This window comes from Periplaneta americana, chromosome 2 (assembly GCF_040183065.1).
Source record: "Periplaneta americana isolate PAMFEO1 chromosome 2, P.americana_PAMFEO1_priV1, whole genome shotgun sequence".
In the NCBI taxonomy this organism is placed as follows: domain Eukaryota; kingdom Metazoa; phylum Arthropoda; class Insecta; order Blattodea; family Blattidae; genus Periplaneta; species Periplaneta americana.
Window position 1 is genome coordinate 48,701,654 of NC_091118.1, and position 27,325 is coordinate 48,728,978.

Genomic DNA, 27,325 nt, shown 5'->3' on the forward strand with positions numbered 1-27,325 from the left:
TATCATCTACACAAAAGTTCCTGGTGCAACAACACATTACAACTAGTAAACATCAGGCCAACAAACAACTAAATTCCAAGCAGAGACAATGGTTTTTAACACAACCAACAACATCGAATGTAAGATCTGAGTTTAACATCGACCTGTGCCGTTCTCTCATCTCTGCTGATATTCCTCTCTACAAACTAAAGAATAAGGTCTTCAGGGAATTCCTTGAAAAATATACTCAACATACAATCCCGGATGAGTCAACACTTAGGAAGACGTATGCTCCATCCATCTACGATGAGACAATACAGAAGATAAGAGATGAAATTAAAGATAGTTCAATTTGGGTTTCCATTGATGAGACTCCCGACAAAGAAGGTAGACTTGTTGGTAATGTAGTTATCGGTTTGTTAAGTGAACAATATTCTGAACGAATTCTTTTACATTGTGATGTTCTAGAAAAGTGCAATAACAAAACTATAGTTAAACTGTTCAACGAAGCTATGGGTATCCTGTGGCCAAAGGGTATTATGTACGATAATGTGTTATTCTTTATTAGCGATGCTGCCCCTTATATGGTCAAAGCTGGACAAGCATTATCTGTTGTATATCCTAAATTGACTCATTTTACTTGTGTGGCGCATGCATTTCATCGTGTGGCAGAAGTGGTCAGAGACAATTTCCCTAAAGTAGATTTGTTGATTTCATCAGTGAAAAAAGTATTTCTCAAAGCTCCCAGTAGAGTTAACGTGTTGAAAGAAATGTACCCTGAAATTCCATTGCCACCAAAGCCAATTTTAACTAGATGGGGTACATGGCTAGAAGCAGTTGAATATTATGCCGAACATATAGACTCTATTAACAATGTTCTCCTTGCATTGGACTCTGAAGATGCAGTCTCAATTGATACTGCGAAAACAGTTACCTGTGACATAAGTGTGAAGAATGACTTAGCTCACATTCAGCATACATTTTCATGCATCATAAAAACGCTCAAAAGTCTCCAAAATAGGCACCTTTCACTATCTGAAAGTTTTGAAATTATAAATAGTACTGTGGAACAACTGAATCGTGGTAGAGGTAAAGTTGCAGATGCAGTAAGAGCTAAGGTGGACACTGTACTTTCAAAAAACCCTGGATATGAAGAACTACAAAAGGTTGTTGCTGTGATGAGTGGTGAATCAACAGTGAAGATTAACTTGGACTTATCCCCAGCAGACATTGTGAAATTGAATTATGTACCAGTTACTTCTTGTGACGTCGAACGCTCTTTTAGTCAGTATAAATCTATCCTCAGAGACAATAGAAGAAGATTCACTTTTCAGCACTTGAAAGAAATGTTTGTAACCTATTGTTATGGTAACAGACAATAAAAATTGTGTTTTGTTGAAACTACATTGGAAGATAAGGTACGTCCATTATATTTTTTGTTTAGTTTGATTAAAATGTACCAATATTTAACGTACATAGTCATTTTTTTATAATTTTAAGTCCATATTTAATTCCATATTTTGGTAAAAATCCATATTTAATTCCATATTTTGGTAAAAATAACTACATATATATTTACATATTTCATATATTTTTAGTCCATATAAATCCGTTCCCTGGTTATTACTATTGCTTCTACTGCTACATGTGCACATTACGTTCAAAATTATGATGCAAGCGTTGGGGTACAATAGATTACATGAACAAGTACAAGTGGCGTGCACATATGCTACATACCCACATACTTGAATGCAAATTTGTGTGAAGATATGCACACATATGAAGTATATGAATGATATGAATGGATAAGATACAAACATATATACAAAATACATACACAATTGAAGACTGGCTATAAAAAAGACTGTAAATGTCAATATCGTTGAAAATTAGTTTTTGCAAAAGAAAGAGTCTGTGTCCCTGGCTCAATTCATTAATATAAATGATAAGTTCCACTGTAATTTTATTTAGGCCCTAGCTTCTCCCATAGATGAGCCAAACGCATGATATTACATTATTAGTCGCACTAGAAAGCTCTGTTTCTGACGGATTGTTTCTTTTGCACTTAAATATTTTTTATGTCCAGTATTTAATTGAGGATGCATACTACCAGTGAAATACTAAGCTCGTTGTAAATGTTTGTGACAAATTTCTTATGATAACATGACTTCTTTTGTATATTTTTTAATAGACTTCGTATTTCCTGTCATAATTTCCCCCTTCGCGTAATTCCCCTATCCTTGAAGACTCTTAGAACATTTTTCAAAAATTTATTTTCCTTGCGTACTTTCCCCTTCATACGTCATGTTAAGTGATCATTACCCTTGAAAAGGTTCTTTAATGGAGATTCGAAGTACCGCTGTCGTAAAGTTACTCATGGAATTCCCAAGGTTATTATCCATCCCTTCTAGTGGAAAACGCCGATAATGCTTCTGACGACAAGGAAGATGATACGGATTTGTTGTGTGATCAATTTATTGGAGTCTAAAATACATGGACGTTTATTTTCTGTGTGCAAATAATAAGTTCAGTTTCAACACCATGTTGCAAGGCTAATCAAGATCAGGCTACAGGCATTAGAACTGACATACAGTGGTAGAAACAAATGCGCGAAACTACCCATAATTACTCAGATTTTATATATTTAATACAGGCATGGGCGCTATGTTCCCGCTCGGGCACTGTATACATCATCCTTTCATTTCTCCCTCCATAAGAATAATACCTCTCTGCGTGTGTATAGTAAGCAGACGTTGAACTCGGTATCATAGCGTTCTAATCAGGGGTGTGTTAAGTGATGGAATATGGTGAATAAATGGTAGGTTTTGTTTTAATTTTCAAGAAATATGAAACAAGATTATTTTGTTATTATGAATAAAAGTACAATTCAATGCCTCAACAAAATACAACAATCAAACAACTGTTCGTTGAGATTTATATAAAACACTGTAATATCAGACGGCACTTCGATCTTGAACATAAAAAGGATTTTGGAAAATACAATCTTATAGGTAAGAGTTTAAAACAGGATTGTTAAAATTGGTTTATATTAATAAAATAGTTGTTACATGCGATGAAACGAAGTATAATTTTAATGTAAATTTTTGTGCTGGTTGAAATAGTGAGAAAGTTTTCAAGAATCTATAAGAATAGGCCTAATTTGTTCATGGAAAAGCCAAACTACAATCACTACTAGTTGAAAATGCAGTCCAATCAGTTCATCACATTTTAAACACACAGGCGAGTCATAGAGAACAATACCCTTTTTCAAATGTCAGAGAAAACAGGCAAGGAATTGTATGAATTATAGAATATTCACAAGCCTCCTAACTTGCGTAATTTCGAAGCCAAGATGCTGACAATCTTTGAATCCACTTATGTCTGCGAAACATGTTTTAATAAAATTAATCTGATGGAAAACATTGCGTGTAAACATCTAATAGGCTATTATCTCATAGCTGCTTTACGTTTATGTAGTAATAGTATTCATCCTAATATGGACAGAGTCGTCCTCGCCAAACAGTATAGGCGATCTACAGCTTATATGTGATTATTTATGAGTGATAAGCCATGGAGACCATATGAATTCCTATATTAGGTATTTCACTTGGTTTGAAATGTTTAATGTAATGATTAAAGCCCGGATTTCTAAGCAAAATGCATATTCTTTTCCATACTTTTAAAGGTAAGCCACACCTAGATAAGCAGTTTTAACTAGGTTTGTTAGTGCTTATAAATGCTTATTTCGCAGGAAAACGTTTTTGCTTACTTATTTTACGATTTTTAATTAAAACAGCATATTTTACCCAAAACTGTAATTTTAAAAGTGCTTATTTCACTCCAGCCGTCATTTATCACTGATTCTCTTTTTTATTGACTAATAAACTTAACTTCAGTCGAATGCATAAGAAAGCAATGCTAAGGTATGCCCAGGATGTTGTAAAATAATACAGTTCTAATGAGGAGAGAACCTTGGGATTCCCCGCCAAAACACTGTGTCAAATTTCTAAAAAGCTTCCAGGTGAAGAAAGAGATATTGAAAAGGAATTCACCGAAGAACTGTGCTTTTCACATGCGACGTCGAAAAAACATTTTTACTTTACAAATCATTCTTCCCTGACAGAGGCAGGAGCTTCACACAGGAAAATCTCAGGATGTCCTTCCTTGTATGCTGCAACAGCCTTCAATAAGTTTAGAGTTCTACAACACAAATAATTTATCATCATATATCCGTGTATTCGTTTTTGCTTATTTTGCTGCTTATTTTAATCATTTTTCGTGCTAGTTTTACTGTTTCCGTGTATTCGTTTTTGCTTATTTTGCTGCTTATTTTTAATCATTTTTCGTGCTAGTTTTACTGTTTCTGTGTATTCGTTTTTGCTTATTTTGGTGCTTATTTTCATCATTTTTCGTGCTAGTTTTACTGTTTCCGTGTATTCGTTTTTGCTTATTTTGGTGCTTATTTTCATCATTTTTCGTGCTTGTTCTACTGTTTCCGTGTATTCGTTTTTGCTTATTTTGCTGCTTATTTTTAATCATTTTTCGTGCTTGTTTTACTGTTGCCGTGTATTCGTTTTTGCTTATTTTGCTGCTTATTTTCATCATTTTTCGTGCTTGTTTTACTGTTTTCGTGTATTCGTTTTTGCTTATTTTGGTGCTTATTTCATCATTTTTCGTGCTTGTTTTACTGTTTCCGTGTATTCGTTTTTGTTTATTTTGCTGCTTATTTTCATCATTTTTCGTGCTTGTTTTACTGTTTCCGTGTATTCGTTTTTGCTTATTTTGCTGCTTATTTTCATCATTTTTCGTGCTTGTTTTACTGTTTCCGTGTATTCGTTTTTGCTTATTTTGGTGCTTATTTTCATCATTTTTCGTGCTTGTTTTACTGTTTCCGTGTTATTCGTTTTTGCTTATTTTGGTGCTTATTTTCATCATTTTTCGTGCTTGTTTTACTGTTTCCGTGTATTCGTTTTTGCTTATTTTGGTGCTTATTTTCATCATTTTTCGTGCTTGTTTTACTGTTTCCGTGTATTCGTTTTTGCTTATTTTGGTGCTTATTTTCATCATTTTTCGTGCTTGTTTTACTGTTTCCGTGTATTCGTTTTTGCTTATTTTGGTGCTTATTTTCATCATTTTTCGTGCTTGTTTTACTGTTTCCGTGTATTCGTTTTTACTTATTTTGCTGCTTATTTTCACCATTTTTCGTGCTTATTTGCTAGCTTATTTTACTGTTTGATTGTGCTTAGAAATTCGGACTTTAGTAATGACATGCTGAATTAGTTTTGTACAGCCCTAAGCGGAGTTTACCCTTTGATGTAAACACAGGAGCTACGTCCGAAATATTGTGGAAGGTGTGAATCAGATCATTTTTATCTCTCCTTCCTTACGCCCGTAGTAGCTACTGTATATAGCATTCAACATTAGTTTGATTATTAAGTGCTTTGTTTGATGTTATTTATTACCAGTTTAATTCTCAACATTTTATACTCATCGGGAAATACGCGAGTAAATACGATGTATTAATACGTACACGTAGGTAGATATGTATATAAGGATGTTCCGTTTGTTTTGCATGTGTGTGGAATTGGGTCCTTTTAATACAGAGTGCCACTTTGGAAGTTATTCGTATATCGTAAGTTGAAAGTTACGACGTTATGCAATTTTAGCCTCCACCCCCTTCTTCAGTAAATGACCCGTATCGGAGAGTCCCTTGGGATGAGGAGGCGGCCAGCCGACAACGTTTCTAGGGCAACACGTCAAGCAATGCCTCGGGTCGCCATGACAACGTCCCGCTCTCGATGGAGACATTATTGTTTCGCAATAAAGTGGAAGAGAGACGCAGGAAACGTAACTGAAACGTAATTCGTCACACTTGTCAGCTAGACGAAAATGTTTCGTATCCTATCGTTAATGGATCACGATTTTCGTCTATCAAGGCATCTGCATTCGCTAATAATACAATCATCACGCTCTGGTTAAGTTTAACTGTTAGCAGTAAATTAATTCCTGACACTCCACTGGTAATACATTAATTTGGCTTCACATCAGTTATGAGAACAAACATTGTCATTCTTGAGATCACACCGCACCAATCGGCGTGTAGACTGCCTCTAAAGCTGGAACTTAACGGGAGAGTAAGATGTCTGACACTACATTAGATCTCAGTCATCTAGTTTCCGTGTTAAGACGGCAAGTAGAACAAGTTGCTGATTCACAATAAACCGAAAACGAGAACCAGAACGAGAACGGAAAAATGTTAAAATGTATATATTTATAGTCCCGTCGCTCTAATTTCCGGCAGCCAATCACGTTGCAGATCGGCTACATTTAAACGTGTGCGTCTTGTGATTCGCTGATGAAGGTGTAAAGCATTTCCTACGGCTGGATAAATACTTAATATATAATCCCCGCCATTTTGGCTCTTTCGTTGGCGTTCGCAGAAAGCACACGAGGACGTTATTTGCCGCTCAAATATTTGGTGAATTACATAGCGTTTGATTTATTATCATAGGACCTACGACATGATAATGTTTAACAATGTGGCAAATAGATCCCTCGTTTGGTAACTCGGCAACGAAAGAACAAAAATGGCGAACGATACTACCTACCAAGACTTTATAGAGCCTTGACTTCCTAAGACGTAAGCAAAGAGGAGGAGTCACGCCAGGAATAACAGCGTCGCGACTATAAATGTGAACATTCACAATTAACGAGAAGCTTGCCGGAGCCCGTGAATGGGAAAGTGAGGTTGCTCAAGTTTCAACTTTGCCGTTCTCGTTTCCGATCACAGCCTGCTAGATTCATTCTATTGCCATGATAAAGCTATTTGATCGTCGTGTATTTTGTAGCAGGGAGGCCAAGACAATTTCTTCTTGTATCGTTTCTAACTCGAAAATTCATTACAATCACTTTCAATATATGCTACGTGTATATGTAACCAGATTACCACGTGAATTGAATTCTTAAATATTTTGTGTCATAAATTCTGAAGTTGGTTAACCTTTGTTTGTTCCCATGAGAGAACGTCAATGGCCAATTATACTGTACATATATAACATCAGATTGCGTAATATCGACTTTACATATCGTTATTGTCATACATATCGATATGCATAGCCATTTCCGTTCTTGGTTTATTGTGAATTAAAAATCTTCACTTTCACGTCCTCGGTTTCCAGTTCTCGTTTCCGGTTTATTGTGAACCGGCCTATAGCAACACTGCTCTATTGGTCGTCTTAACACGGAAACTAGGTGTCTGAGATCTAGTGTCAGATATTTTACTCTCTCGTTAGCTTTACTCTGCCCCATATACACGTTCTGAAGTTATTTTGTTTGTTTGTCTCTGTTTCTATCTTTTCCTTGATTCTTGTTTTGTTGAATTTTCTTTGTTTCTGTTTTGTTTCCTATAACAGCTGTCTTTACTTTAGCTTCCTCTATTTATTATTTTTATTTTTTCGCTTTCTTTTCATTCATTTCCTCAATTTTTCATCCATTTTTGCTTCTTTCACCTTTTCTTTTACTTCATTTACTTCTTTATTCATTTTCTTTTTCTCTGTTCCTTTTCAAGTTTCCTCCTATCTCTCCATTTCTCATATTTTTATCTTTTGTCATTTTCTATTTCTATCTTTAAATGTGTCTTCTCTGTTAAATATTTTCTTTACTCCTCCTTTCTTTGTCTTTCCTTTTTCATTTTTTATTTCGCCTCCTTATATCGGTCTATTCTTTCTTTTTTCCTTTTCTTTGTATTTTCCTTTCCTTATTCTATTTTGTGTTGCTTTCATATACAGTTCGTAGCCTATTTTATTTCGCCTTTTTATTTAGTTCTATTTCTTTTTCTTTATTTTTTCAGTAGGCCTATCTGTTTCTTTCTGTGTTGCTTCTTACATCGCTTTATTTCGTCTCTGTATTTAGCTGTTACAGTTTTTCTGTCTGTCTTTATTTGAGCCGTTCAGAGCAGAAGTGGTGTAAGTCAAAAATGGATAATGAGAGTTGAAGTAAACATTCTGTAAAATACAGCGCAAAGTAGCAATTAATATTCACTTTGCTTAAATTATTAGTAGTCAGTGGATAGCAAGAACGACATATTAATTGCTACTTTGCGCTGTATTTTATAGAATTTTTACTTTAAACCTCATTATCCAATTTTGTCTTACATCACTTCTGCTCTGAACGGCTCATTTGTTGTTGCTTTTTCTATGTTTTTATTTATCTGCTTCAATTATTTTATTTTTTGTTTCTTTCTTTATTCCGTCTTCCTTTTTATGCTTTGTTTATATGTTTTTATATTTTTATTTCGCTTCTTTATTTCTTTTTCTATATTATGCGTTATTTTTATATTTTTATTTGTATCTTTATTTACAGTTCTGTTTTTTTCCTGACTTTCTTTCTTTGTTCTTTTTATATTCTTATTCCTCCTCTTTATTTAGTTTTTATCTTTTTTCTATGTTTCTCTTTCTGTTTTATTTTTTTTTTGTCTTTTTTATTTTAGTAGCAGTCCCGCGCTTCTTCATTGTCTTTGTTTATTTGTTGCTTTTTATACGGTACCACTTTATTTTCTTTATTTACTTAGTTGTTATACATACTTACCTGTCCTTTCTTTTTTTTGTTCCTCTTTGTGTTCCTCTTTCTATTTCTTATCTTTATTTAGTCGTTCTATCTCTCCTTTTTCTCTTTATCTAATGTTATCTTTTTCATTGTCTTTGTCTTTTATTGTTTTTTCTCCCGTTTTATCATTCTTTGTTTCTACCTATTCTCTTCTTTCTGTCTTTATTTCTTTGCGTCATTTTTTTTGTCGTTCTGTGTTTTTTTCTCATCGTAATTTTTCTTCCTTCTCTTTCTGGTATCTGCTTTGTCTTGTTTCTCCCTGTTTTTTCCTTACGTCATTTATATTCTTCTAATGTTTTATTTTTCTTTCTGCCTTTGGTTTTTTTTTGCATTACTCTTCCTCTCTTTTATAATTGTTTAAGATTTTCTATCTGTTACTATAACTTTTTTTCCTTAGTTGAACTTCTAATTACGTAGGCCTATTATCAGCATTCTTTATTTCCTATTTGATCTAGCTTTATAGGCCTATAAGTTCAACCTTTTCGCAAATGTTTCATTATTAATCTGGTATTTCCTTTCTCAAATAATTTCTCTTAATTTTATTGTTTAGACACGTCCTCGTAAAATTACTAGCAGAGCCATTGCCTAAAATGGGAAAACTTTTTCTTATTTTCTGCGATCCTAAAACCTATTTTATCGGTGTTAGGAATATTGATAACATGTATTTTTACAAAAAAGTTAAAACCAATTTTTACAGAATTGAAATACCTTTACTGTACTTGGTGTAAAGAAAAAAAGTGTATTCAGCATTGCAGAAAGTTGCACCGTTTCAAAATGTGAAAGACTTCATAAAATCCCTATAGCAGTGATTTTGTTCTGATTACGTCGTAAAAGAAAGGCAGAGGTAATCGATATTGAGGGTGAGACTTGTATTACCTGGGATCTCTTCCATTTCCCATTCAGTGCATAATAAATTACCTTCAGACCTATAAAATATATTAAGTCTGAGCGAAGGAAAAATTAAAATCAGGGTTTGCGGTAGTGCAGAACTAGACGACGCGACGTCAGCTTGCGAGAGCGACTCTAAGATCCATTAAGTTGGACTTCATCTCCTCGCATTTGCATACTTCCCCGGTTTTAATCTCTACTCAGTTTTCCGTATTTGAACACCTGCAACCTGCAGTCTTGCTTCGGTTTTTCCTGATATCAATTTTGCGCATCTAATTTCTTTTTACTGTTGCTCAGACGGCTCTAAGTTGTAAGACGTGTCGCTAATAATCGGGAGGACAGAGATTTGATTCTTAGAAATGAAGAACAGTGCAGTTCTATTTTCGCCCCACAGGAAATGAGAACGTGTAACTTGTCTTTATAGTAGCTATGCAAAGATTATTATTTTTTTGGTCCTACAGAATACATCTGTTATGGTAACAATTAATATTAGAGGAGAAAAATTCGCTCCGGCACCGGGGATCGAACCCTGGTCCTTGGTGCTATGTATCAAGCGCTCTCACCATTGAGCTAAGCCGAAGTTCAATCTACAGCACCGGATCGAACCCCTGTCCTCCAGTGTTTTTCCCTTTGTGGCCTGACTCCAAATTGGGTATGTATGTTGACATTTTATATTGAGTCAACACCAAGGACCCGGGTTCGATCCCCGGTGTCGGAGCGAATTTTTCTTCTCTAATATTAATTGTTACTATAACAGATGTATTCTGTAGGATCAAAAAAATAATCATCTTTACGTAGATACTTCGAGCAACAGTGCATATAACTATGCAGATCCCGGCCACCAAGTCACTCAACTGAGTGCGCTCTTTGTGTAATGGCAGTTGACAATATAAAATGTCAACATACATGCCCAACTTGGAGTCAGGCCACAAAGGGGGGAAAAAAAACACTGGAGGAAAGGGGTTCGATCCGGTGCTGTTGATTGAACTTCGGCTAGCTCAATGGTGAGAGTGCTTGGTACGTAGAACCAAGGACCCGGGTTCGATCCCCGGTGCCGGAGCGAATTTTTCTCCTCTAATATTAATTGTTACCGTAACAGATATATTCTGTAGGACCAAAAAATAATAATTTTTAAATAGATTCTTCGAGCAACAGTGCATATAACTGTACAGATTACTGTGCATATTACTGTGGAATCCCGGCCACCAAGTCACTCAACTGAGTGCGCTCCTTGTATAATGGCAGTTGACTTAATTCAAAATGTCAACATACATGTCAGGCCACAAAGGGAAAAACACTGGAGGAGAGGGGTTCGATCCGTTGCTGTGGATTGAACTTCGGCGTAGCTCAATGGTGAGAGCGCTTGGTACTAGAACCAAGGACCCGGTTTCGATCCCCGGTGCCGGGGCGAATTTTTCTCCTCTAATATTAATATTAATTTATAGTAGCTAATTTTTGTTGTATCTTAATACAGCATGGATGGGCATTTATTGGTTCGCGAACCGGAAGTGCTTCGAAACTTCCCTCCAACGCCGAGAGATAGGGCTATGATTTACAGTGCCGGTCTCTTCGTATCACTTCTTCTTTACCGTACAAATCAAAACAATTGAGAGGATCAGAAGCAAACTGGTATAAGTGCACTTTAGTTAGTTTTGAGAAGGCCACCAGTGTATCTCAATCGGTTAAGGCGCTTGCCTACCGATCCGGAGTTGCGCTCGGGCGCGGGTTCGATTACCGCTTGGGCTGATTACCTGGTTGGTTTTTTCCGAGGTTTTCCCCAACCGTAAGGCAAATGTCAGGTAATAATCTATGCCGAATCCTCGGCCTCATCTCGCCAAATATCTCGCTATCACCAATCCCATCGACGCCAAATAACCTCATAGTTGATACAGCGTCGTTAAATAACCCAGTAAAAAAGTTTTGAGAAAATGTGATTGAAAATGTTTAAACTTTCGTAAATTCCGTGAAGTTTTAATTTTAATTAAGAAAAACATATTATTTTGCACTGATATCAATTCGAGCTGAAAATTGAGAACCAGATCAATTTCCAAGTTTTTTTTTTTAAATAGACTCGGTCTGAGGGACAGAAACGTCTGACAAAATTACGCCTGGACTGTTTAATTCTTTTAAATCATGTAGGTATTCCGAATAAGGGTGTTTGAGAATAAGGTTCTTAGGAAAATATTTGGGGCTAAGAGGGATGAAGTTACAGGAGAATGGAGAAAGTTACACAACACAGAACTACACGCATTGTATTCTTCACCTGACATAATTAGGAACATTAAATCCAGACGTTTGAAATGGGCAGGGCATGTAGCACGTATGGGCGAATCCAGAAATGCATATAGAGTGTTAGTTGGGAGGCCAGAGGGAAAAAGACCTTTGGGGAGGCCGAGACGTAGATGGGAAGATGATATTAAAATGGATTTGAGGGAGGTGGGATATGATGATAGAGACTGGATTAATCTTGCTCAGGATAGGGATCAATGGCGGGCTTATGTGAGGGCGGCAATGAACCTCCGGGTTCCTTAAAAGCCAATAAGTAAGTAAGTAAGGTATTCCGAAAAATTTTCCAGCTACTTTCACCTCAGAAGTTTCAATGAATTGTTTTAAACATGGCAATGCATGCCTTACGAGAGCCTGAGCGATCTCAAAAGATAAAATGTAACGGTAAATTGTAAGGACTATGTTATCGATATTTTGCTTTTTGTCAGATTCTATAGACGTTGTTTTTTCCTACAGATTTTTTCAAATCCATTAACTGGTTTCCGTGTTAACGACTTGAAATAACACTAAAATAATTCAGAATTCTGTTTCTCCGAAGCAAAATATGCTAGGCTTATATAATTTCTTTGCAGGTTTTCGTGAGCGAACATTTGAAGTTTGAACGACAATATAAAATCATAGTAATCACATTTCACAGTGGCAAAGGGATATATCTTTAACCAGATCACACATACTTACTTACGGCTTTTAAGGAACCCAACTAACATTCTATATGCATTTCTGGATTCGCCCATAGGCCTACGTCTTACATGCCCTGCTCATCTCAAACGTCTGGATTTTATGTTTCTAATTATGTCACGTGAAGAATATAACGCATGTAGCTCTACGTTGTGTAACTTTCTCCATCCACATGTAACTTCATCCCTCTTAGCCCCAAATATTTTCCTAAGAACCTTATTTTCAAACACCCTTAATCTCTGTTCCTCTCACAAAGTGAGAGTACAAGTTTCACAATCATGCAGTCGTTTAGTCCATCTTCCTCTCATCTCGATCACATCTTGCAGTCGAGTGGGCATGGAATCGACTAGTCTTTTCAAATAGCGACTGTTCTCAGCCACGTCATTCCAGACATCCTGGCTGTAAATGATAACTTGAGTATTATTTATATCGCTAAAGAACGATAACAGAATACAATGATAACTTGAATATTATTTATATCGCTAACGAAGGATAACAAAATAAAATGATAACTTGAACAAGGCTCGAACTCACAACCTTGAAATCGCTAAGCTAGCGCGATACCGCTGCTCTACGAGACGCAGATATTGAATGACTTCTGCTTAAACACTATAGTTCCGAAACTGCTTCAAGTGCGATCCTGCAAGCGCATGAACCGTGTAACATCACCGTAATCCGAAGCGAACTTAGCATATATTCGCTGTTTACCGGTGCGGTCACTTTTTTTTTTACAGCTGTACAGTCTCTGATACGATAGCAGTTTAAAAAAAAACCCTGGCTATGCTACGGTGGTTAAAATAAATTGTCTCATACTTTTGAATATGATTTAAAATTCTACAATATTATCTGTATGATCTCATCATATCATGTGATGTGGAGGAAAGTTTTTCACGTTAACTACTTACACATCCCTGTCCCCATTGTTTACAGTTTCTGGTTACCTGGATTGCGTCATCCACCACTTCTCCCAGACAAGCTATACTCGCTACACGCACATATTGCAAGCAATGGAATATTTGTCCGGGCTCTAATAATAGATGTTATTGCAACGGTAAACATACGCGGTTTTGTGACGATGAAAGTTACGGAAGGCAAGATGGCCCTTCTGCCATCTGTCAGCATCGGATTCACGAATGTCACCCAGGCACCTGTCGGACTTCGACAATCATCGCAAGAGTAAAGGCTGGTTCACAATAAATCGGGAACGGAAACGACAATGAGAACGAGAACGGAAATGTTAAAATAAATGTATTTAAATATGAGTATTCACTATAGTAATTCTCAATGCTCACATTTAAATACATTTTTAACATTATTTACGTTCTCGTTCTCGTTGTCGTTTCCGTTCCCCGTTTATTGTGAACCAGCCTTAAGTCCTATTTGGAAAGATTCGTCTCGGGTCCGGCCGTCGAAAAGTGAAGTCAAGTCAAAGCCTACGAAGCATGTGTCGTAGATTTACGGCATGCTAAAGAAGCCTGTCGCCGAAAAATATGGCAAAGGCCAAATTTTCCAGAAATTTCTGGCCTCAGAGAAAAATTCCAGTTCAGAAGATAGCACAATGAACCCACAAGTATGGCGTTATGCGTATGTGTTTCTTCCATTTTCCCTCTGTAATCCGTCTATGTGATACACCCAGAATATGTAGTTGAGGAGTTCCTATATTTTATCCCGTAAAACCAGGATTTCCGGGTTAGTTCTCCAGCAAAGGAAATGAAAATGCATATTCTTACTTTCCGATTGTGCTATGAATTCTTCTGAGATCGTATTACGTGAAATAAAAGAACAAAACCATAAGAAGATTGCATGACTCAAATAACGAGATAGGATTATGAAATTTAAGACGACGGGTTGCGGTGCAGAAAAACCGCAAGGCTTCCATATCCGTCATGTAAAGTGATACGAGAATAGATTAGGGCTAATACGTATAAGAGAGTGTAAAGAGAAACTCAATTTGAAGGTGAAACGTATATACGCTACTTTGCAAGAAAATAAACTAATAAATTTTATCGTTAGGAAACGGATTTGTGAAGTTGGTTAGTTGTTAAATTATAGACCGTTACTTAAGTGACAAGGGACCGTTAGTTACTGTTTCATTAGCCATTTAGGCCTAACATTTCAAGCGAACCAAAGTCGCCGGATATAGTCACACAAATTCCGCAAGAATTATTAGCCATAAATATTGGTAATTGCATGAAAAAGTCTATAAATCTACATCATAACAGCCTAAAGCCCTAAACCGACATAAAGTCAATATTGTCATACGTTTGGGACAGTTTAGGTAATCCTGTAATTTAGCCATGAAAAATAGAGTCTTGGAGCACGTAGTTAAAGAGGATTCCATTTTAAGAAAATAGCATTGAACATATGGGGGCTGTTTGATCAACTATTTATAAGTATTTTTCTTGAGAACTGGGAATTAATTAGTTCCCTATAATTCATAGAACATAATTTCATTGAGAACTAGAGCGATTTCATGTGCTAAAATTGTGTTACACCTCTAAAATGACCATATATTTGATTTACGAATAACGGGATAACAGCTGAATTGGTGGGATTGTCTTCCGCTTTCTTGCTAACATCCCCGCTGATAAATTTAACAAAGTAGGGGTGATACAGTTGAAGCTAAGATTACACACTGTTAAGGGGTTAGGTATCTGTACAATAATGAAAATTGGTATGTGTAAAACACTGTCCTTCTGCTGTATGAAAAACATATTTTTACGAATAAAAGAAATTATATATTTATTTCAAAATTCAAAATGATGGTAGTCTACTGTGCAGTATTCAAGCGTTTCCCTCATACCTCATAAACTTGTTAACTTTTTCATGTTCTCTCTCTTTTATTTTATTGCTGAAACTCATGTTTACAATATCATGCTCTTTCAACTACATTTCTTAATAAATAATATTTTCTTTATTTTGTGTTGGAAGAAAATACTGATATTTGACCATTTTTTAAATGAATTTATTTTTTATCCGACAATCTATCAAAGGTAGAGAAGTGATCTTGCATCACATTTTAGATATGACATGCATAAATACACACAACAAATTTAATCACAGAATGTTGGATAGTTTTTTAATCATGTGGGAAACGCTTCATCACTGCACAGTGAACTGAATTTCGGAAAAAACAAAAACAAAAAACAAAAAAACAAAACAAATTAATTTTTTTTAAATCGTAAAAATATTTTTTTCACATAGCAGAAGGACAGTGTTTTACACATACTAATTTTCATTATTGTACAAGATACAGTAATGGAGGAAAAAATGTTAAATATTTCCAAAATTTTACTGCTGTAAGCTGTACCTAACCCCTTAAAATACTACAACATTGTCTGTGCTTATTATATAAAGTACACAAAATTTAACTGTCAGCAAAACATCAAAGACATTAGGTATGTAACTTAGGTTCTTGTTTGATTATAGTGTGAAGTTAATAATGGAAAAAGTGTGCTGTATATAATTCTAAATTTGTATTATAAGCACTTCTTGACATTTAATAATGGAAAACGTGTGCTGCACATAAGCCTAATTTTGTATAATAAGCGCTTCTTAACATTTAATAACGGAAGACGTGTGCTGAACATAATCCTAAATTTGTATAAGCGCTTCTTAACATTTAATAACGGAAGACGTGTGCTGCACATAATCCTAAATTTGTACAATAAGCGCTTAACATTTAATAACGGAAGACGTGTGCTGCACATAATCCTAAATTTGTATAATAAGCGCTTCTTAACATTTAATAACGGAAGACGTGTGCTGCACATAATCCTAAATTTGTATAAGCGCTTCTTAACATTTAATAACGGAAGACGTGTGCTGCACATAATCCTAAATTTGTATAATAAGCGCTTCCTAACATTTAATAACGGAAGACGTGTGCTGCACATAATCCTAAATTTGTATAATAAGCGCTTCTTAACATTTAATAACGGAAGACGTGTGCTGCACATAATCCTAAATTTGTATTATAAGCGCTTCTTAACATTTAATAACGGAAGACGTGTGCTGCACATAATCCTAAATTTGTATTATAAGCGCTTCTTAACATTTAATAACGGAAGACGTGTGCTGCACATAATCCTAAATTTGTATAATAAGCGCTTCTTAACATTTAATAACGGAAGACGTGTGCTGCACATAATCCTAAATTTGTATAATAAGCGCTTCTTACAATTAATAACGGAAGACGTGCGTTGCACATAATCCTAAATTTGTATAAGCGCTTCTTAACATTTAATAACGGAAGACGTGTGCTGCACATAATCCTAAATTTGTATAATAAGCGCTTCTTAACATTTAATAACGGAAGACGTGTGCTGCACATAATCCTAAATTTGTATAATAAGCGCTTCTTAACATTTAATATCGGAAGACGTGTGCTGCACATAATCCTAAATTTGTATAATAAGCGCTTCTTAACATTTAATAACGGAAGACGTGTGCTGCACATAATCCTAAATTTGTATTATAAGCGCTTCTTAACATTTAATAACGGAAGACGTGTGCTGCACATAATCCTAAATTTGTATAATAAGCGCTTCTTAACATTTAATAACGGAAGACGTGTGCTGCACATAATCCTAAATTTGTATAATAAGCGCTTCTTAACAATTAATAACGGAAGACGTGTGTTGCACATAATCCTAAATTTGTATAAGCGCTTCTTAACATTTAATAACGGAAGACGTGTGCTGCACATAATCCTAAATTTGTATAATAAGCGATTCTTAATATTTAATAACGGAAGACGTGTGCTGCACATAATCCTAAATTTGTATAATAAGCGCTTCTTAACATTTAATAACGGAAGACATGTGCTGCACATAATCCTAAATTTGTATAATAAGAGCTTCTTAACATTTAATAACGGAAGACGTGTGCTGCACATAATCCTAAATTTGTATAATAAGCGCTTCTTAACATTTAATAACGGAAGACGTGTGCTGAACATAATCCTAAATTTGTATAATAAGAGCTTCTTAACATTTAATAACGGAAGACGTGTGCTGCACATAATCTAAATCTGTATTATAAGCACTTCTTAACTCAATAAAATAATTGTATTGATGTTTAACACAGTTTTATTATTATTATTATTATTATTATTATCATTATTATTATTATTATTATTATTATTATTATTATTTTATATTGACTGTTATTCATAGCTTATTTTATTATGTTTATTAGACACACTTAAATCTTACAGTAAGTTGTATTTATTTGTCCTAATTCTAAAATCCTCTTTTCAGTAGAGACATTGCACGAAATCGTAGAGTTTCCACAAACCCTGTTACTTTCTTTGATTAATGTTGTATTCCATGTGCATCATTTCCGAATATGTGCATTCGTAGATATGGAAACAAAATTCGCTCAATCGAGAACTCGCTGTATACATACAGATGAAATATTAAAAACTATTTTTATCAGAGTAAGGGACTAAAAAAAAAAAGTAGGCCTATATTTTCGTAAAAATCTTGAAGTTATTTTCTGGGGAGCGCACCGTATAATTATAAAGTGAAACAAGCTGATCTAATAAAGCAGAACAGTTTAATGAAGTCCAAACTGTAGATAAGTCTATTACGAACTTGAATAACGTGGGCTAATCAATAGAGGACTAGCGGTGGCGTTTTAATGAAGCTTTCTAGGAAATTCGACTTAACATTGGAGTTTTAGCGCCAAAGGGTTTGTCTCATTTTAAAGTTGGTTACACCTGATGTGATTAGCTGAACTTGCGCCGCAGCAGAGTTCTCGGAAAACATTCCTCTCAATCGACAAGGTTTCGCTTTACACTTCGCTTGATTCTTTTTAATCCTAGAACGTTCGTTGCATATTTATACAGTGCGTTGCCGGACTAGAATATCTTATTTTAAGAATCCTTAAGGCATATCTATAACTCCAGTTAGCCGAGTGTGTTGCTGAAGAGACCGACTTTCGAATCTGTTGTCCTTATTTATTAGATAATTTAGGCGAAAAGTTATGTTGATAGTCTTTTCTTGATTAAGCAAGAAACCATTAGATTCAAACCATAAAATCATCTGTGATAGCATATCGTTGGTAAGAGCATGTAATTGATTTAGAGCGGAGCTAGAATATGGGAAAGTAGTGTCATCAGCATACATAATTATTGCTTTAATGAATTCAGGAAGGCAATTTATTGATTAGAACTTCTCCCTTATCGCGATACTCACCACTATTTTCTTTTTCTTTTTTTTCCTCGCTGTTATTTATACTCGCTTTAACATCTCTGGTCATATCGCGAATTAATCTTCTGTGTGAAATCCGAAGGCCTGTGTACTATTGTTGAGACTGGTTCTATTGCTACGAATTAGTTGGCGATTGTAGCCTATATTTATTACTGATTTGTTATGAATATGATGTCGGTGATGAATGAGGCCGGTGATATTCAGAGATGTTGTGGCCCGAATTTCCTTACGGTTGAGGAAAAACCCTTAAAACCTCAACCAGTAAATTCAACCCGACCGGGAATCGAACCCGGGCCCTCTGCGTAAGAGACCAGCATGTTGACCTCTACACCACAGAGGTGGTCATTATTTTTTTTTTTGTGTATAAGATGCACCCATAAAACTGCAACAGTTTTAGAAAATAAGAAAACGCTCATTTGTCTGCTAACTAATACGTCAAAATTCTTCAAAATCATTGTCCTATCAGAACTTTTCCCTTTAGCACTTATCGGTAGAATCTGTAATTCCCGCCTCGTCATAAAGAATGCGATCCAAAATGCCTCACTTTTCGGATATCTTTACAGTGACATTTTAACGAATTGTGGTCCATTAACCAGTGCGATAGAAGGCCTCCTTGTTGCTCCCGATAGAAGAGTCAGCTGGTGCACATTACTGCCAGTAATCTAATTATTCCACTCTTTCTGGCTACACTTTTTGAATGGTTTCCACCAGGCAACCCCACTCGTCCTTAGGCCAGCCCCCTTCGTGCGTCGCCAGCCGGAGTTCGGGGAATGCTATGGAATGATGACGAAATAAAAAAAAAAATGTTTACGGAATGATGTGGATGTCTAATATGGGGAAGAACCTCGAGAAAGACTCCAACTGCGACCTTGTCCGCTATAGCTGTCACTATAGATTTTTCAATGAAAAAATTAAATTGTGCTTACTTAACCGGTTGTGGACGAAAAACTATTTATCGAGGAAACGTGAAACTTAAATTAAACATTTTGAAATTAAAAATTTTGAAGGGCATGCGGAGTATTACAATGATAAACAGAAAACTAATTTATTTATTATGTTCTCCAAACCAGATAGCCTATGGAAAGAGGACCTTTCCGAAACGCTTTCATTCAGCAATATTTGCAAAGATCAGCAGGAGTGAACTATTATGTTTTAGTAATACAGCTTCACCAGTGAAGTCTAGTTCTTCTTGTCCAAACCCCTGTTGACTGTGTAGGCCAGCGGTGACCAAACTGGATATTGTGATTACATCGTGTAATCAAAGACATTCATACTAGTAAGGGGAGTTTCCTGTACATTGCTCACTCTACGAGCAGAAACAGAAGGTTTCGTAATGAATGGGAAGAGGAATTTATTTGCTTTTCTGTCGGAGAAAATGTAATATGTTGCTTTGCTCAACGGTTCAATTAGTAGTAGTATATAGAAGCGACATTACAGAGCATTACGCTGACTACAAGGCATACCAGGTATTATTATTATTATTATTATTATTATTATTATTTATCAGCAAGTGTTAGCATAATTCTTATATACTTGCCTCAATATATAGGCCTACATCTTACCTTGTATGATAAAATAATTACACTATATCTCCATTTTAATTTATGTTTTTAATCTTATGATGGCTATTATCAGTTATTGATATAATAATAATATAATAATAATAATGATAATAATAATAATAATAATAATAATAATAATAATAATAATAATAATAATAATAATAATAATAATATAGAGAAGCTGATTAATTATTACGTGCAAGAGTAATAATGAAGTGAGCTATTAAATTCTAAGAATTGAAATCTGCCTTCAATCATCGTCATGAAGAGAAAGATGACATAGATAAATGTAAGGAAGCCAGCTATGTAGTGGCGAACGAAATAACTCGTTCTTTTAAGCCTTCCAACAAAGGAGAGATTTATAAAAGTGTAATGATCAAGGTGGCTGAAATAATTTATCCAATGAAAGTTGTTAATTAATTTTGAAAAACTGCGCATTTCTCGACTAAATATCCAGAAGAGAATTCAGGAAATTTCTGATTGTGTTCATTGAGGAATGTTTAAAAAAAGGAAGAAAATTTGTATATATCTTTTATTGATTCTTGACGACAGTAGTGACATTACTGATACAGCAAAGCTTGCTATTTTTATTCGCGAGGTTGATGAATAAATCAATGTTAGTGCAAGAACCACCACTGCTTGTAGTTTTCATGCCGTGTACCTTTCCCCCGTCTCCTTACTTCTTAGACTGTCTCTCGCGTGTAATCACTGTCGTTCGAGTTTTGGTCACCGCTAGTGTAGACGTAGACTGTAATGATACTAATGACAGGTGTTAGGTGTAGCTCCCTCTCTGAGGACGCTGATATAGGCGGTTAACTATGCAACCAATGGCAACAACTACAAGAATTACAAGATGAATTTGATACTCCTACGGTCAATAGTTCTCCTTCTAGATCTAATTAAATAGATACATCTTAATCTATAATCACCTCGTATAAGATATTAAAGTTTGAAATATGGCGTAAAATGTTCCGCTTGATAGTACTTGAACAGCCTTTCTACTTGTCGTTAATGAAAGCAAATCATATGATTCGAAATCTACAGTGTCTGCTATGAATCGTAATCGTACTACAGTTGAACGCTTACGAGAAATTTCGCATTCCCCAACTAAAATGTATTTCAAATGCAGGATTGAAGTTATTTGAAAGCTGTTTTTAGCGCCTTAAAGTTCGAATTCATAGCTGTATTTTGTATATAATTTTCTTCAAAATAACTACCCAAATGCGGCACTTATTGAGATTTCGACCTGACGATTTTATAAGGTTATCTTGTGTGAACTACTGCAATTAAGAATAACTGAAAAATAAACGATAAATAATAAATTCACACTAAGATAAATAAACTGCTTGCATGCGATATACAGTGTGTGCCACTAACCTCCGTAGCTGCTGCCGACGGGAGTGAGAGACAGCAGACGGGGCCTCCGCCACAGCAGTACTGTCTTGTATGCCTGACGGTACTGCTTGTTCATGATGACGTAGATGATAGGGTTGATGCAGGCAGACAGGTACAGCATGATGTAACCTAACACGTGGAATCCTGCAACCAAGAATCAAGTGTTCAGATATGAAGGATATTTTGTATTGCCTCGTCTTCATTTGTCTCCTTGTTTTCATTTTTGTCTTTGTCTTCGTTTTAATCTATCTTCGTTGTCTTTGTTTCTCTCTGTTTCCGTCTTCTTCTCTCCCTGTTTTGGTCATCATTTTCTCTCTGTCCTTGTCTTCTTCTCTGTCTGTGATGATCATGCAACTCGTGATTACTTTATAACTAAAGATCGTTCTCTTACAAGTAAACGTTCTGATGGGTGCAGATAAAAAAGTTAATTTTTTTTCTTCCGCCATATTAATAATGTCAAAAGAAGTGCTTTTACAAAATTTTGGCCACTCGACCGCAATTACAAGGGCCATAAAAATAAGTTCGCCAGGGGCCGTTAACAGAAAAAAAACACAATTTCATTGGACAAATTTATTGGAACAGACACAGCAATTGTTGAACTATTTTTCAACATATTTCCCATCGGAAATGAGACATTTCTCATATCATAGGATCGATAGAGAGAGGTGCAGGCGCAGTCAAACGCTGGTTCCGATCTGAGGAGGCTGACTTGTACGACACAAAAATTGATCTCACGGTGTGACAAATGTCTTAATTCCAGTGGGGATAAGTTGACAAATAGTGTAACAATTGCTGTATCTGTTTCAATAAATGTTTCCATGTAATTGTGATTTTTCTATAAACGGCCCCAGAGAAAATCACTTTCTGGACGGCCTCGTAATTGCAGTCGAGTGGCCAAAATTTGTATAAACACTTCTTTTGACATTATTAACATGGTGGAAGAAAACAATTTAACTTTTTTATCTGCCCCCATCAGAATGTTTACTTGTTAGTCCAACAACATTGAAATGAGTATAAGTGTGCACGGAATATACATTAAGTCACTTGCCCCTTCAGTGGACGCCCTGTTCACAAACACAAGTAAAGCGCATTACAGGGTCACTCTAAACAGGTTCCTTACTCCTAAACAAATATACTTCAGTTTAACAATGTTTATGATATTATGCATTACTAGCTGAAATAAAGGTGCCTAAAACAAGTACGAAAGTACAGAGGCAAGTAGAGGTATTCGGAAGACAGTATGTCTGTGTAAGTTGCGACATAATTGTGTGTAATTTATGTAAGAGTGACTTAATCTGTTCGGAAGATGGTATTTACAGCAGCACTGCAATTATAAAAAAACATATAAACCATTTTAAATTCACAGAAAAAGCGAGTCTGACGATGTACCTTCAACTAGTAATTCAGTGCCAGCGGATGAATTTAGCAGAGATGTGTATGGAAGCAACAACATTCAACAAAGTTGAGGACAAACACTTTAAATATTTTGCTGGAAAGTACACTTGTACACGAGGGCAGTACGTGTAATAGTAGTGCCTGTGTTTTAAGTTAAATTTTACAGCGAAGATTATTGTAATATAGGCTTAAACATTTCATTCAAGACAGTACTTGCGTTACAGTTGTACCGGTGTTTTATGTTAAAATTTTACAACAAATCTTATCGTAATATAGATTTCAACATTGCATTAAGAGTGGTACCTATGAAGCAGCAACATTTTTAAGATAAAATTTTACATCCAATGTTGTTATAATAATTATAGGCTTAAACATTTCGTTAAGATTAGTGCCTGTGAAACTGTAACATTTTAAGTTAAAAGTTCACAGCAAAGACTATGTTTATTCTTTTGTAATACACAGCACAGCCCTACTCTTGAAATCATAGTTTTATATGTGTACTGCATTTGTTGACCTTGATGCGGGAGTTGTCACTTTTGAATCATACAGCAACACGCGCCACTACTTGCTCATTGCACAAACTCCGTACTCACTTAACTTGAAAGTGTAAAGGCTGGTTCACAATAAACCGGGAACGGAAACTACAACGGGAACGAGAACGGAAATATTGTTAAAATAAATGTGTTTAAACGTGAGCATTCATAATTAACGAGAAGCTTACCGGAGGTCGGGAACGAAAACGTGAAATTTAATTGTGAATGCTCATTTAAATACATTTATTTTAACAATATTTCCGTTGTCGTTCTCGTTGTCGTTTCCGTTCCCGGTTTATTGTGAACCAGCCTTAATGGCTAGGATTCCGGTCTCTATAACTACGTCTCACCTGGAAAGACGACGTCCTTGTCGGCGACCTTGACGATGGTGATGGGCAGGTAACATACCACGAAGCTGAGAAAGATGGCCAGCACCATCTTTGTGATGCGCCACTCATTTCTCTTGGCTTTCGCCTCGCGTTGCTCCTTCGACTTGGACTTTGGGCCACCGGATCGGCTCCCTGCCGCGTGTTCCCTCATCCTGCTTTCTGACCTGTCGCACAAACAACCGATATTAGACTCCTTCCAGTTTAGACCCAAGGCTTTCATATTTCGGAAAGTGGCCGGGTCAATTGAGGCTAACACCACTATTCCCATGGGAATAAATGAGGCCAGAAAGTAACCATACATATAGTAATTTATACTGAACTAGAATTATTCTAGTCATTATGAAAGCAAGATTTTCTCCCTGCTTATACTGTATTACCTTACTTTTATTCTGAATCGCTGTTTGTAAAAACAACCAACATGTTCTTAGATGTTCATAGTGTCTCTCACGTAAAGTGCGATGTTCGCATAACAATGTCATGAAAGAGAAGTGTGATGTCCGGGATGAACATGATGATGGTGGCAGAATGGTAATTCCATTTCTCTTGATTTCCACTACATGCATTATGTCCAGTTGTAAGTTTTATGTTATATTTGTTTTTCTTTTATTTAACGACGCTCGCAACTGCCAAGGTTATATCAGAGTCGTTGGTGTGCCGGAATTTTGTCCCGCAGGAGTTCTTTTACATGCCAGTAAATCTACTGACATGAACCTGTCGCATTTAAGCACACTTAAATGTCATCGACATGGCCCGGGATCAAACCCGCAACCTCGGACGTAGAAAGCCAGCGTTACACCAACTGTGCCAACCAGGCCGACAAGTTTTATGTTAGTGACAATGTTCTATTTATTGTCGCTGGCATTTCCAACTTCATGACGTCTGTCAGGCAACACGAGGTGCACAAGTGGAGATTTAAAGCTGGTCCACAATAAACCGGGAGCGAGAACCAGAAGAGAATGCGAAGCGGAAGACGTGAACGTGAAGATATTTGATTCACAAATAAACCGAGAACGGAAACGACTACTGTACTCCAACCACGAGAAAGTTTGAGGGGAATGAGACGCAGCGACGTAATGCTGTGAATGAATGTTGATGTCATAAGATCACACACGTGAGTACACGTATCTCCATTGGGTAACTCTCACAGCACAAACGATAACACTGATACACACATACTTATACTACCCTAGTTACAAAATTAAATCACAGTTAATCTCCTGGTCTTTTAATCCCTCCATACAGGAAGTAACATATGCAGGAGAGCGCATGTTTTTTTAAACTGACTTTATAACTGTAATATTATCTACTTCGCTCCAATAGATGACGCAATACTAAGCACATTCCTTTCACGGTTAATTTCCTGGTTGGAGAACAGTATGCATATCGATATGTATGTCAATAACGATATGTAAAGTCTATATTACACATTCTGATGTTATTACTGTATAATTGACCAATGGCCTCTCATGAGTACAAGCCAGCAAACATAAACACAGGTAAAGCAACTTCATAATTTACGACAAAGAATGTTTAAGAATTGAATTCACGTGGTATTCTGGTCACATATACACATAGCATGTACTGAAGGAGACGTTACTGATTTTCTGAGTTAGACATGATGCTTGAAGAAGAAATTATGTTACGGCTTCCTTGCTAAGACATATACAACGATCAAAATAGCTTTATGATGACAACAGAAAGAATGTAGTGGGCTGTGATCGGAAACGAGAACGACGAAGTTGAAACTTCGCCAAATTTCACTATCCCGTTTCCGGGCACCGGTAAGCTTCTGGTTAATTGTGAATGCCCACATTTAAATACTGTATAAGTATTTAAAAAAATATCCGTTCTCGTTTCCGTTCCCGGTTTATTGTGGACCAGGCCTTATTGATCACCGTAACAACTTGGTAAGTCCCTTTATCTTTTGCAGCAAACGGCATTTGTTGGTTGTTGAGTTATGTAATTTTCTTATTGGCAGTGTTCGTCCCGGACATTCTGTATATATTTGAGGCATACATAAATGTTTGAAATGATATTTTTTGAACATTTCTTTGGTGTCATTTAGAAGCCTAATGTGTGTAGTTTCAGAAAGTATATACGGTAGTTTGTAATAATTCTGTCACCATAAAATAACGAACAAAAAATATTTAAAGGAACAGTCTGCGCGCACTCTGGCTGGTAATGTAGACTTTTCTTTCCTTTTTCCTTAAAACTATTTTTTTTACATATTTTAAGATTTAAAAAATACTTGGGATTGAGCTAGAAATATTATTTTTGCATTAAATTAAAGCTATGCAAATGGAAAACGTTCTGTAGCAAAATAATTAACATAGTCAAACTCATATGGGTGTAGGCCTAAGGAACACGAAAAAAAAATGTGTAAGTCGTAATGTTTTTGTAGCTATAAGAAAAGAATTCTAACAGGAAGCCGAGTAGAAATCATTAAATTATTTTACTGCCAGCCCTTTCCTACATTTCAAGGAATCATTTAATTACTCAGTTTTTTAAATGGAATTTGTTTTCAAGGATCCTGAATTTACTTATTTATTGATAATTTCCTTTTCAATTAACCATTTTTTTCAGTCCCTCCTCAAAAAAAAATTGGAGGTTCTGTGGTATTGCATTTCTTTATTTTAATGACACTAGCTTTATTAGAAAAATATTAAAGAAACTGATTGAAAATGAAGATTTTTGAACCATAACGTATACTGTATTATTACCTTAAAATACGTAATACAAAGATTTTCACATCGAAAAAACTATAGTAATTGCATTTTATGGAACATTTCCTTAAGTAAAAGATGTTGAATAACTTAAATCATAATAGGCTGCAATTTTTGAAAATGGGGAGAAAAGATATATAGATGTGAACCAAAAAAATGTATAAATTTCAACAGTTCTGTGGAAAGATGAAACGTACTTTCAAAGGGAAATATCAGAGAGAAAGAATTTTGAAATTTTGTATGGGCCTAGCACAGGATTTCAAAATACATACACAAGCACGCATAAGTACACATACAAACAGATGTGTATGTGAACATACAAGTAATCTAAGCTCAAATAAGCGAAAGAAAATGTTTGTAATCCCGTGTATGCGCTACATTACAACACTGCAAACTATTAACTAACACAAAAACATATTAGCTGAAAATATACGTGATTCATATATTATTTTGTGGAACAGAAAAAAATGACTACTTATACTTTAAAACACCTTTATCTATATCAGGCATGCCAGAAATCAGAAATGTGCGGTTTTGTGCGCGGATCGCGGTCTGTGCAGACTGCATCATTCGAGCGTTGCTCTTACCCATTCTTAGCTGGAGGGATGTACAATAATCTATTCTGCGCTTCTAGGGTTAGATTAAATAGGCATTTGGACATTATAAACACACTTAGCA

The 27,325-nt window shown here is 35.7% G+C and overlaps 1 protein-coding gene across 6 annotated transcripts in view; it reads right to left on the reverse strand.

Moving 5' to 3' along the window:
- Window positions 1-27,325, reverse strand: part of moody (G-protein coupled receptor moody) — a 485,897-nt gene that overhangs the window by 78,262 nt on the left and 380,310 nt on the right. For all 6 annotated transcript variants that reach the window (XM_069817640.1, XM_069817631.1, XM_069817660.1 and 3 more), the window contains 2 exons: window positions 23,886-24,088; window positions 21,590-21,751 (listed from right to left, as the gene is read on the reverse strand). In XM_069817640.1, coding sequence (XP_069673741.1) covers window positions 21,590-21,751; window positions 23,886-24,088 — 365 coding nt within the window. The remainder of the gene's footprint in view (window positions 1-21,589; window positions 21,752-23,885; window positions 24,089-27,325) is intronic.